The 13,146-nt window shown below is 32.0% G+C and overlaps 1 protein-coding gene across 1 annotated transcript; it reads right to left on the bottom strand.

The window, feature by feature from the left end:
• Positions 1-4,004: 4,004 nt before the first annotated feature.
• LOC112720243 (alpha-1,3-mannosyl-glycoprotein 2-beta-N-acetylglucosaminyltransferase) lies at positions 4,005-12,921 on the bottom strand. The gene is made up of 19 exons (XM_072206470.1): positions 12,453-12,921; positions 12,148-12,333; positions 12,017-12,067; positions 11,824-11,911; positions 11,178-11,240; positions 9,243-9,277; positions 9,087-9,163; positions 8,946-8,991; positions 8,756-8,818; positions 7,011-7,077; positions 6,834-6,902; positions 6,664-6,733; positions 6,496-6,557; positions 5,835-5,924; positions 5,495-5,589; positions 5,044-5,106; positions 4,907-4,945; positions 4,656-4,826; positions 4,005-4,572 (listed from the first exon to the last, which is right to left on the bottom strand). The coding sequence occupies exons 2-19, from the start codon at positions 12,214-12,216 to the stop codon at positions 4,450-4,452; spliced, it is 1,341 nt and encodes a 446-aa protein (XP_072062571.1). The 5' UTR covers positions 12,217-12,333; positions 12,453-12,921; the 3' UTR covers positions 4,005-4,449.
• Between the last annotated feature and the right edge of the window lie 225 nt (positions 12,922-13,146).

Raw genomic sequence — 13,146 nt, 5'->3', positions numbered from 1 at the left:
CGTTCGGAAAAAGTATACCTGACTAACATTTTTTTTTAACTTACTATTATGTAGTCAATAATTTCAACATCCTTCCTTCACGAAAAGGGGGGAAAAAAATGAGTATATCTTATTAGTTACTGTTAAAATTGAAATTGAATAGATCTATCTATCTATTTCAACTTAAAATTTGGCTTTTGGAGTGAGGAATGTTTCAAATAGGAGTTTTCACGGGTGGTTTAAGTTTGAAAAGAAACACAATCAAATCGATTAAATTTTAACTAGTTTGAATCGGTTTGGATTTAAAATTTTTTTGTAAATGGATCTAAAACAATCTAAATTGGATAATTAGATACCCGATTAAAAATAAAATTAAAAAATAAAAGAAATTTATGTAAATAATATGTAATAATAAAAAATAAAATAAAATTTAATACAATATTAAAATTATATTTAAATAAATATCATAATTAGTGTTAGAAGAGCATAAAGTTATATATATTCACATTTTATTTTTTTAAATTAATATAATATAATCAGATAATCGAATTGATTCCGATTTTGCAACTAGTCGACTACAAAATCAATAGCCGAATACTACCTGATGTTGTATTCGATTATTCATCGGATATAGAACTAATATATTGGATCAAATCAATTTTGGTCATTTAATTAGATTATCTATATTAATAAATATATTTTTAGTTTTTCTTAAATTTATAAACTATATAAAGACCTGATAGATGTAAGACTTGTAATAATAGCCGTTTGTTTTGCCTTGCCGTCTATAAAACTCTTATTCATAAAGACTTAAATTTGATTGTTTTACCATAATTTTATTTTTTAGTGACGACTTGGTTCTTAAACAAAATTAATTATAGTTTAGTATCTAAATATGATAATAGAATGGGACGACCAAGTTAGACTTCATTTTATTTTAGTTAAAACCAAGTTGTCATCCAAATATTCGAAACCGAATTAAGTATTTATTGAGTAAACAAATGAGTAGAAAAGTCGTCGCTTGAAAATCAAACTAACTGAAACTTCCTGTGGCAAGACTAGTCTTTCGTATACACGTTTTGATACAAGAAGGTTTTTGATAACGTGTATGTAAGAAAATTCGAGATAGAGATATAATAAAAAAAAGTTTATTTTTGATGTACTCAAAATATAAAATATTTTATTTAATTATTTAATTATATTTTGCTTTTTAAATAATTATTTATGCAATAAATATAAAAAATATTTATTTTTATTAATATAGTTTTATATTTTATATAAAAAATGTATTAAAATGAAATTCATCAGAAAAGTTACTTACAAGTCTAATTATGTATTGTTTTGCAAAACGCAAAAGTCTTAATAATGCGTTTAATTAAATAAAAGGTGAAAACATAGACAAACTTAATAAATGTGTTCATGTAGAGATAAAATTTGCAAACTTAATTTATTTTAAATTTTAAATTAAGTTAGTTTAATATTGTAATTATTTCAAACATCATATCAATTTAATCATTTATTTCTTAAAATAAAAATGAAAACTGAATGTTCAGAAACCCTGTTACTTTTAAAAGGTTTATATATATAGAGTAAATGACATTTTCGATCCCTAACCATTTACTGGATGGACTTCCCATCTCCTAAGAAATCTAAACACCCAAATCGGTCCCTATCTACTTTGATATATGTACATTCTAGTTCCTGGTTAGGGATCGGAAATGGCATTTACTCAAAATAGATAGGGATTGAAACGTACATATATCAAAGTAGATAGGGACCGATTTGGATATTTAGATTTTTTAAGAGTGGGAAGTCCATCGGGGCAAATAGTTAGGGATCGAAAAGGGTATTTACTCTATATAATAAATATTTGCGGGTACATTAACCACAATATAATTTAGACTTAGAATTTCTTACATATTAAGAAAAACCTCTTATTCCACTTAGTGGCTTAATTAAAAAATTTAATTTATTTTAAGAATTCAAATATGGTGAAAGATGTATGCTACAATTTTTTATTTTATTTTATTTTTGATAATTAAGCCATTTGTTATTTTGTATATACAAGCTAAGTCAGAGAAGACGGCACAAAAAAATATTACTCCGGGTCCGGTATATACGGTTCAAGTTAGTTACTCATTTTATTTGATTAGTTATTTGCACAAGTTAATTAAAAAAAATTCAAAAATAGATTTCAAATCTATTTATTTAAATTTTCTTATTCAGTAATTGATTTACAGTGCAACATAATATATATTCAAAATATTCAAAAACATTAATAGGAATAAAATATATATTAAAATGATAAGTTATTTTTTTTTTCCTAAACAACTTTGGTTGTTTGAGTAGTTAGTTCATTTGTCCACTTAAGTAAGTGTCGAAAGTTCGAATCCTGTTATCCTGCATACAACAACCTATTAACCACCAATAAAGCCTTAATAGAACTTGGATCTTCCATAGATTAGTCATTAATTTATTGAAAAATAACGTGGAAAATTTTTTTTCCCTGTGACAGTATTGTGAACCGGGTCTCTGTGGTTGTTGAGGGTATGATTTACGATTGGACTTATTCAAATATCAAATTTCAGGGCAAAGGTCGTTTTGAATGATTTATAAGTTTTCAAGGGTCTATGTTGTTCAGTGTTACATTAAATTTTTTTCAACAACCATGGAAGCGACCAAGAAAGTGTGTGGGTGTGTAAAATTTTATTTAATTTTTTCGGTCAGAGACAATGAAAGAATTTATTGCTTCAAAATAATATGACTTTGTGCTACTCTAATACTGTAATCATTTAATAGTGTGTTGATTTTGTATGTTAACTTGTTGAGATTTCGATTCTTTATTTAAATTCTATGTAATTTAAGATCTACTAGACCTCCTAAAAACTTGATCGGTTTCCTAATATCCTCATGAAGGCGATAATAACAAATTTAATTTAAAAATTCTGCGACTCTTGGAGTAATAATCAAGCTTTTGGAGCTCTAATAAATTTTAATCACATAGAATCTGAATAAAAGATTCAAATCACAACAAATTAATGTACCAAATTAACACGTCATTACTGGAGATTAGCTTAAGAATTATTATGAATTACGATTATAAATTTTAAAATCCAATTTAAATTTTAACAGTCAAATTAAATCCGATCCTAATTGAGTATTAACTTATAATATGATGCGATTTTCATTCTTTAAGCAGTTTCCAAGAAATAAAGATTTAGAAAGATTTGACTTTTTCTATTTTGCTCAAAATACATTGGGTCCTAGCCGTGTGTTTTGTTTGCGGTAATATTGCATGGTTTCAATAACACAGAAACATACGCAAATAACGCATGAAGGTGGGACATATACAGAGGTGGTGTGGTGACAATGACAGGTACGTAGATACCAAAAGCTAAAGTATTTGTTATGGTGCTTAAAAATTATTATTTAATTATTAAAAAATAAAATTATTAATTTTAAATTTAAAATATAAAAATTAAAATTTTTTAAAATATTTAAAAATTATTAAAAAAATAAGTTACACAAAAATTAAATATCAAATAAAAGATATTATCAAATTGATAAAAAAATAATCGTTAAATTAATTATTCGTATAAAATATATATTAAAATATAATATAAATATTAAAAATAAATTAAATATAATATACATTTATATATAAATACATAATATCTAATTTAATAATTAAATTTTTATATACATATAAAATTTTTTAAACAAAAATATTGGAGAGAGAGAGAGAGAGGGGTGGTGGTTTGGGGTTGAGGGAGGGAGGGGGACATTTGGGAGCTCAGATGGTTTCATAGTCTTATCACAACATGGTTATGCAAAGTTGTGATGAGCTAGAGAAAATTTAAGCAAAAGAGGGTTACCAACACTTGCTAGGGGGAGAAGTGTAAACAAATCTAGTTAGCAAAAGTAACAATCACGGAAAACATGAAGGGCATTCTCATCATTTCCATTACATCGAGGGCAATTACCAGAGGTAGAAAACATAAGCAGCAATTTACTGGAGGCAACTGTTTGGTATAAAGAAGCAGAAATTTTTTTAGCTTTCAATAAAGATTTCCCTGCTCATGTAACAAGTTTATATCTGTTGTATAATAATAACAATCATAACCAGTACAATACCACGCTTTTCACAAGCAACGAGGGATATAAATCTAAAAGATTCTCAAGGCCAATAATGTTGATAAGTTAAGATAAAACCAAAAATGGCCACCCAGTGTATCAGTGCTAGCCACAATAGTTTCAATAAAACATCTTACAAGATACATGGGACTGTGGTCATAATTTGCAGCGCGGCACACTCAACGTATGCAGTTTCAGAGAAGTGGATTTTGACGTTGATGAGTATTTATATAGCACGTCATTTTAAAGCTCGGTATCAATTGCTCTCCAGAACCACTGTCGATATCCTAAAAACAATGACGAGTCTCTCGCAAGGAAGATTAAATCCCCTCTGGTCTATGAATCTTTAATCCGGAGTAGCTTCAAAGATTCAGGACCAACAAGGAATACACGCCTACCGCTTGTGGACGGATATCTGAAAACGACTACTCCTTTGTAGGCTGTCCTGGGCACACCATCCTGGAAGTAAGAGTAAAACTTGTGTCAATTTCACAATGCTTTCCCTTTTCCCAGTTAAGGGGGAAAAAAATCAGTTGAATTACCTTCCACTCTTGAAATATACCAAATTGACCAGCGATGTATTCGAAGTCTGATTGATCTCTATACTTGATACGTACATCGCCATCTATATTATTCGTCTCTTGAAGCACGTTAACTCCAGAGACAGGTTTGGCTTTGGCAACAATGTTAGCAAAGTGTTGGGCATATTTATCCTGTAAAGAGAGAACAAGTTCATAAAGCAACACGGTATTCCTTCTAAATATGCGTTCATGAACAAAGAGCAGTATCTCACCTCCTGCAAATAGCTCAAGTCCTTTGACTTCCAATCAACCTACCAACAATACAAAGGTAGAAAAAAGGTCATAAATGTAACATCATACTCTGGGAAACGTGTTCTTAGGACTATTTTCTATAAAAACATATGAATACCTGGACGTCGTTCAGCTTGATTGGCTCAAGATATTGCCTAAAAAACTGTCCCAAACTAGAACCCTATGAAAATTACAGGAGTTAGAAAGTGTGTCAACACATAAGGTGCAAGTATATGAGACGTTTTGCACTGCCTTCACACTAATACAAGGGTAGTAGTAACGTGGAAAAATACCAACAGAAAAATGATAACGAAAACTAGAGATAAGATATTCTTAATTTTCTTTTGTCAACAAGTGATTCATAATTACTTCTAAAAAGTTTCTTTTAGCTAAGGGATTAAATACGCTATTTACTAAGATGGGCCCTAAGATTGTTGTTATAACATACATGTCAACATGAATATCCTGAAAATCCTGAATTCATAGCATAGAAGTCCGAACTTTTTACAAGCTTCAGCCTAAGACCACTTAATAGAAAAGGTAATCCTCAGTAAAATTAGCAAACTTACAAGCTCACCGAAGTTATATGTTCTGCATACTTCCGGTCGGATAAACTGTCGTCCTCTGTGATTCTCTTTTAGCCTCAACCAGTCATCCCAGTAAGTAAAATTTTGTCAAAGAAAATTCCAAATACATAGATGATATTACTGTAACTAAAGGACCAATGACAAGCAGTTTCCTGATAAAAAAGATTATACTTGATCTAGATTCTGGATATACATTATACAGATATATGGCATGAAATAAGAATGGTTATTGACCAAGATTTCCTTCTCTGTAATGCTCCAAATCCGAAGAAAACATTAATATGGCACAAACAGTAACAACCACTCAAATATTAAGGATATGCCTTTGGCCATTTTGGTGACAGTTCATCCCATGTAGATCTAGCAAGCATCCATCCTAGCCCAGGAAAGAAGTCTGACCGATATAGTTCATCTGAAGATTAGATCAAGCAAGAATTCATCAGAATAGAAATAGCAATTATCAAAATATCTCAAACAGTGTTTTAAATTGAACATCACCAATGCAGTGCAGGCACAACATCCTAGTTGTGGCACCATTGATTACATTCTGTATCAGCCAACTAACTACGTCACCCTTTGACAACCGCAACACAACACAGCCATAGTCATAGGACATTACCAAAACATGAAGAGTATTTTAGGATTTCCTATTATATCTACAGAATAAGAATATATTTATAAAATCTTAGTATCTCTTTATAATATATTGTGAATTAATTTAGTCATCTGACTGAGAAAACAATCTTATCAGTTATCTTTAATTCATTATATTTATCCTTATTTAATGAGGATCAGTAGTCATACTCATACATTATCAATGGACATGGGCTTGCACTAGCTATTCTACAATAATACCTTTACTACTTTGCTATCTGTATGTCCTACCATTATAAACAATAAGGTAAAGTTTTGAAATCCTGTTTTCCATGGATCATATGGGTATTATAAATGAAGTATAGAGACATAAAATGTAACAAACTTACATGGGTCATGTACAAACTGCTTCTGTCCATTGTCATTCCATGAGGAAACAGCCATAATTGACCTAGAATACATAATGCTATCTATAAACAGCTTCTGCCGTCTTAAAAACCATTTATCGTGAATCAGAAAAAAATAAATTCATCATTTGATTCTTCTTAGATTCATACTTATCCTTGTCAAGGAGAGCTGCTGTAGCTTCAAAATAATCAAAGAAATCAGGAGCTATTTCCATGTCATCTGATATTAAACAAAGATACCCAATCAGGTTTCATATATTTTTACCAATTATGAAAAAAGAAAGAAAGAAAAAGGTTGTGATAAAGATAGCCCTTTTCACCTTCAAGAATGATTACTCGGCTAAAGTTATGATGGTAAAACAGCTGATCTAGAGCCCACTTGTAATGACCTGATAAAGGCACAATGTAAAAAATGAGATGTAGAATTCTTGTGGAATAATCTCCGCAAGTAGAGAATATAAAACAGAAGAGATGAAGAGCACGGAAATTTTTCTTACGTGCAATCTTGTAGTAAGCAATTAACTCCCCTGGTCTTTCAGTTTGAACTGGTTTCAAATCTAAGTGCTGAATCAAATTAGTGTTAGTAACCAAAGCTTGGTTCCTTATCATCAAAGCTTTATGTAGCTCAGTAATCACAAATAAAATAGATTCAAGTAATTTCATCCTTGTCAAGTTTTTATAGCAACCTTTCTTTTTCTCACAATAAAAAACCCTTAGAGAAACATAATTCCAGTGTTTTCTAAAAATATCCTTTCAAGGCATATCAAAAGCTTCACAGCAAACCAAATCAAGTATCTAAATTTTTCATAATTCTTTCCTAGTACCATCAGTCATAAAAAAAAAAGAAATACTTTGCTATCACGTCATGCAAAGGAAATCTCTCCAAAAGGAATCGAGTTATTTGATAACAGCATTCAATTAAACACTCCCTGCATATGACAGCCCTTTGGGCTTGAAATGCGAACAATGGATTATGGATAGGTCCACCCTACTTTTCTTTGAAATTCAAATTTTTATTAGAAGATTTATACCATATAAATGATTGTCAGGTCTGACCTCTAGTGTGCAAGTTAAATTCTATCTTAATAGTAAACGTAGAATTTGAATGAACTGTATATATCTTCCTTGTTCTGAACAAGGATGTATTAGTTTGATTTCTAGTGAGTGCCTAAAAGATCATAGTGAAAGTGTGTGCCACAAGACCAACTGACGTCCTCTCCAATACAATTTCAGAAAAGGAAATGTGATTTTATCCCAAATAATTTCATAAGAACGAGATTGGTTTTACATCTCTGGCACACCACTATTCATCTATTACACCAAATTTGGTTAAGGGTAGGGCTCCAGCACCGAAATATGGTTAAATGAGTAACTCCAAATTCAAAATCTTCAGTATTTCATTTTCCAATCAATCAATCAAAACAAATTAGTAGCTTATAGCTTACTTTTTTTCTAAGGCTTTTTTTTTTGTTGTTTTGTTACAGTAGTTTTGGAATTTTTAGTTTGGAAAAAAAAAAGGATTTAACAAATGAGTACAAGCGCATTGACTACGAGAGTAGAAAAAGAAAAATTTGGTTTTTCAAATGCATTGAATGCAATGAAAACTTAAAAAACTTAGCATTTACTTTACATTTTATACCAAAACTTTCCATTTAAAGTATCCATAGCAAGTACGCTTAGCAAGAGCCAAAAATTGGAGATGCATTGAGTTCTCAGTAAGGAATATGTTGAAAATTTGTATATTTAGGCAATGTAACGTCAAATTGGAAGCGAGTCCCATATTTCAGAGAATTGTTTATCGTAGCCTGTACACTAATATCTTAATTTATACTATAATTACACTCAGTAATGAACTAATCTGTTAGGGACAGAATCATATTGTATCAAACATGATCTCTTAGGAGTGCATTGATATTTATCATTGTCTCCTTATTAGTATTAGGGTTTTACTATTGTTATAAATAGATGCTAGTTTTCCTCTCATGTAAGATATATCACATAAGAATAATATATTCTTTCTCTCATCTGCTGAGTTACTATTTACTCTATTATTTGCTTGGTTAATCATGGATTTTAACATAATCAGCAATAATAACTAGATCACAAACATCAGAATGCAGTTGACTTTCTAAAAAAGTGCTAAATAAGCACAAAATACAAGTAATTTCCCATTTAAAGTAAGAATATACAAACAAACTGAGGATTCTCGTAGTGCAGCTGATTTCTGTAAATGTATATATACCTGCATATAGGACAACTGGTCATAGCTCAATGCCTTACTTCTAACATCAGCATTTGATCCATCCTGAACAAAAATAAAGGACTATGATCAACAGTATGTTCTGTTTGCAAAATAATGAAATGATTAACCATTTCAGTTTAATTACAACAAAACTCCTGAGAAGTGCAGAAAGCCAAGAAGTGTACAATACCTGAGATACAAATAGAGGATATCTTGAAGAAATGGGTTTTTGGTATCTGTAGAAAACATAGATTATGACTCAGCCAGTCAAATAAATACCAGTATAATCAACTATAAAAGATGAGTAAATCTGTTGAAATATGATGCACACTTCAATACAGAATTGATAGTCCTCTCTAGGTAATCAGCGCGATTACATGCCATGATCACAACAGCTGCCACTGGAACCTAAACAAATCAGAAAGAAAATCACACAATAAACTCAATAAAATGAGATAGAAAACTCAAGCAGACACTTCCACTCAACCTGAACTTTGTTGATCAGCCTCTGCACATCTTTTCCTGGAATTTATATTTACAGAAAGTTAAATTCCAAGATATGCCACAGAACAAAAAATTCTTCACTGAAATATTCACAAGTCATAACACTTTCAACATGGAACCGCTGGATATGTTTACATTTACACTTTATATTTATTCACCTACAAATAACGTGGAATGCTCATTGTGTAACAAAGAATTTTATGTTCCCCATGCATAATATTGCTTAAATTAAAAAATTCAACATGATGTTATCAATTACACAATTGTAATTTCACATGAGCTTAACACCTATCAACTTTGTTGGAGTGGTGAATGGCAACAGAGGGAAATTTCCAGTGGGAGGGCAATGGGATAATTAATTGATGTCCCTTCATGATGGCAAGCATACTACAAAAAATGCAAATGATGTTCAGGTAGCTATGGTTTGTGGTGAAACTGCTATTGAGGCTGACTTGGTTCTAAAGTCCAACTGATAAGGGATAATTGACTCCTTGCACCTAATTTATGAACTCTTTTTCATTGAATTGTAGGAAGGCAAGAACGTAGCCTTTTCCTGTTACGTGACCTGATTAGCAACAAAGGATTGGCATTGTGGCTCCTAATGAAAATAATGCACTTTAGTAAAAGAATTGGCGTTTTCATGGTAGCTATACGAGTGCGGTTTCTTAGTGCTTTGGGACACAGGCCCTTCAAATAAAATATTCTCAAAATCCATTGTTGTTTTATCCATGCTAAAGTCCTAGGAGTGGGATGATTCTTCTTGTCGCTTCATCAACACATTCCCAAAATGGCAAGTAGAAATAAGCTTTGGAAGAAATTATGTACAATAGCAGATCATTCACAAGAACCATGGCTTGTTATGTTATGGGAAATTTCATAGTATATTTATCTTCTTTTGAGAAACAACGAAAGGAAAGCCCTAACTGATATCCTTGATCGTTGTCACTTTCACTAGGACTCAAGACGGGGTGCAAGAAAACTTGAACAATGGAGTGTGTAATCTGAACTAGTAGATGAAGCTTTTACAGGTTTTGATATTACACTTGCTAGCAAGCTGGTTTGCTGATAAGTCCTTTATAATGTGGTGAAATAATCATCAGATGGGAGATGGGAGGCATCCCAAGAATTTAATGAGAAGACTCTGTCACCGTTTTGAAAGCATCTTTTGTAGAAAAAGATCAAAACCTCCTTGCAAGGCAATAACTAAAAGATAGAAATTGTTTGGTGGGGTGGAAACAAAACATGAAGTTCAGATTCAAGTTGCAAACTCTTTAAATTGTAGGAGTAAAGCAAAATGAATTAGTGTGTAGACATCTAACCTATGGTGAATGTGTACAACATCAACAATTAAGTCTTATCCAGCTAGTTGGTATTATCTATAGTATCCTGTCATTGGTTTGTTAACTACTCACATTTTTTCCCGAATAGTTGCTGATTCTCAGGGCCTTTTTCCTCCCCAATGTGCCCAAAAAGAAAACTACTGGTCCTACTGTCCACATCCCCACACATAATTTGAGAATAAAATCAAATCTTCAGGAAAGTTAGATTGCTGAAATTTTATTTTTCTCCAATCTACCAAAAAACATTGAAAAAATTTGCCATCAAAACAAGAGGGTAGCACTGAGAATAGTGAGTACTACAGAATTTTTAATTCACTTGGCTTCCATAATAGCATTTATGTTCCTTTATAAAGGCCACATTCTATGTGAGTGGAAAGAAAGGGGGAAACGTCTTGCCTTCTTGTAAAAGAAATTTGCTTGAAATAACCATCATCTGATAACATATGCAAAGAAAATGGGACCAAAATACTCTATACTTGTTAAACCAACAACAGCACTACGATGCTATTGACTAAATTTTGAACCGAAAATGCAATTAAGCCAGAGGAGAGGGAAGGAACTTATTTATCATAACATACTTTCAAGATCTTGAACAAGAGACTTCATCTGTCCACATTCTTGATCTCGGCGATTCCTCTCTTCTGGAAAAACCCAAGAACAAAAAACGGAACATGACAAAAAATAAATAAATATATGTTATGTGCACAGTATGACTAAATAAATAATAAAAGCAACTGTTAATGAGCATAAGCTCACCTTTATATAATTTTATATTTTAAATGTGATACTATTTGTTCCATTTGACCATTTCAATATTAGTATGATTGGTATTTGACAAATCTTGTAAAAACCTTGTGACAACTGCATTAGGCAGTTTATTTGGCCGTTTCCTTTGATGAAAAGGAAACTATGTAATCACAATTGGTTCTCTAATTCGGAGAACAAGAAACACTGATTCTTCTAAGTTGATTGCATATGAATTATAAGAGCCCAATCATTTAACTTCAGATATTCACTATGGCTAGAGGCATGTGGTTGTGACTTGTGTCTATTAACATTTTCTTTAGTTAGATTGAGAAATTTTAATACACCTCTTCAAATACTTAACCTCATTAACAGAGGTGAACACTGAACGTAGCTAACATATTTATGCAACAGCAGATAACCTTAAGAAAATATACTCCAAGATTACTACTTTATCACATGTATAAAAGTATATGGAACCTTCTAGGGCCACAATTCGTCCTTGTTGCAAGCTAATCTGGTCGATCAGTGATCGCATTTGACTCGTACAAGTATTTTCAGCTTCAATCTATGCAACAAGGACAAACACTGATGTCAATGATCCACCAAATACTAATTAGGATACTGTACAAAACATAGGTTAACATGAAATATGGTAGTGGAGTGCAATTACAGCGGCGGCAAGGCGATCAGCGTATTCTGATTGTGTTGCGAAAAGCCTCATCTGAACAAATGGAAACTACATGTTACATTGCCATGGGAAACACACAGGTTTAGTTAGGGTTAGAGAGGAAGAGGAAAAACCTGAATGTAGATGAAAACACCAGCTGCAACCAAGAGAAGGATCCGAAAATCGCAGAAATTTTTCGCCATCTGCTTTCACCCGAAATTTGGAATTATCACACCAGATGAGGCTACAGCACAAGCATTCTTCTGAGATTAATCCCAAAGGCAACTTCTCGTCCACAGTCTCATCAACTACGGTCAATCCTAGAGTCAACTCAAGCTCAATTGTCAACAGCCAGGAAAATATAAATAACAGTTTTTTTTATTTAATATAATACGAATATTTCTAAAGAAAACAAAAATTTTAAAATACAGGGAGAAACCTTGTTCCGTTTGGTTCCGACGAAAGGGGATTGACGCCGGCGAATTGGAGAGAGGAAGAGAGAGTAAGGCAGAGAGAACCGCCGTCCCAACGATCGTGAAGCTACCAGAGCCACGTGAAGCCGTCTCCTTTCCGTCGCGATTTGTCTTCTTCGTTCCCGTGCAGTCGCGATTAACGGCTTAACTGCCGTTCGTGGATCCGTCACGAACTCCGCGACGCCGCCAGCGAGGGCAACGGTGACTACTACTATTGTTGCAGCTGCAAGGTACCGTCTCCCTCTGAGAGATCTTTGTGCTTTCTATGAGAGAGAGAGAGAGAGAGAGAGAGAGAGAGAGAGAGAGACGTTTTGTATTAGCTACTGCCGCTGAATATCAGAGTGAAAGTGTGACTTTTGTTGGCGACGGAACTCAGGCTATCTTTGGAAGACAAAGATCGAGAGAGCGACATTAGCAGAAATGCAATAAGTTTTGCCAAAGTTTTTGAAGAGTTATTTATGTGTTTTTCAAAATTACAATAATTTTTTTTATTTTTAAAGAAAAATCACAATAATTTTGTTTTATGTTTATGAAATAAAAATGATAATGTGTTTGTAATTTTTAAAAGTTAAAAATATTTTTAATATGAATTTGAATTAGTTATTGATTATTAGTTTTTGGATGTGTCTTTTTTTAGTTGTGAATTTTTTTTTCTCAAAT

The sequence above is a fragment of the Arachis hypogaea genome, chromosome 11 (genome assembly GCF_003086295.3).
Source record: "Arachis hypogaea cultivar Tifrunner chromosome 11, arahy.Tifrunner.gnm2.J5K5, whole genome shotgun sequence".
NCBI classification, from domain to species: Eukaryota; Viridiplantae; Streptophyta; class Magnoliopsida; order Fabales; family Fabaceae; genus Arachis; species Arachis hypogaea.
Note: the sequence above shows the minus strand (reverse complement) of the source record. Positions and strands in the feature narration are given on the sequence as shown.

Coding starts and splice junctions, on each gene's coding strand:
- LOC112720243 (XM_072206470.1), bottom strand. CDS start 12,216: ATGGCGAAAAATTTCTGCGATTTTCGGATCCTTCTCTTGGTTGCAGCT. Junction 12,068..12,147: donor GTGTTTTCATCTACATTCAG/GTTTTTCCTCTT, acceptor CCATTTGTTCAG/ATGAGGCTTTTCGCAACACA. Junction 7,078..8,755: donor ACCAGTTGTCCTATATGCAG/GTATATATACAT, acceptor AATTTGATTCAG/CACTTAGATTTGAAACCAGT.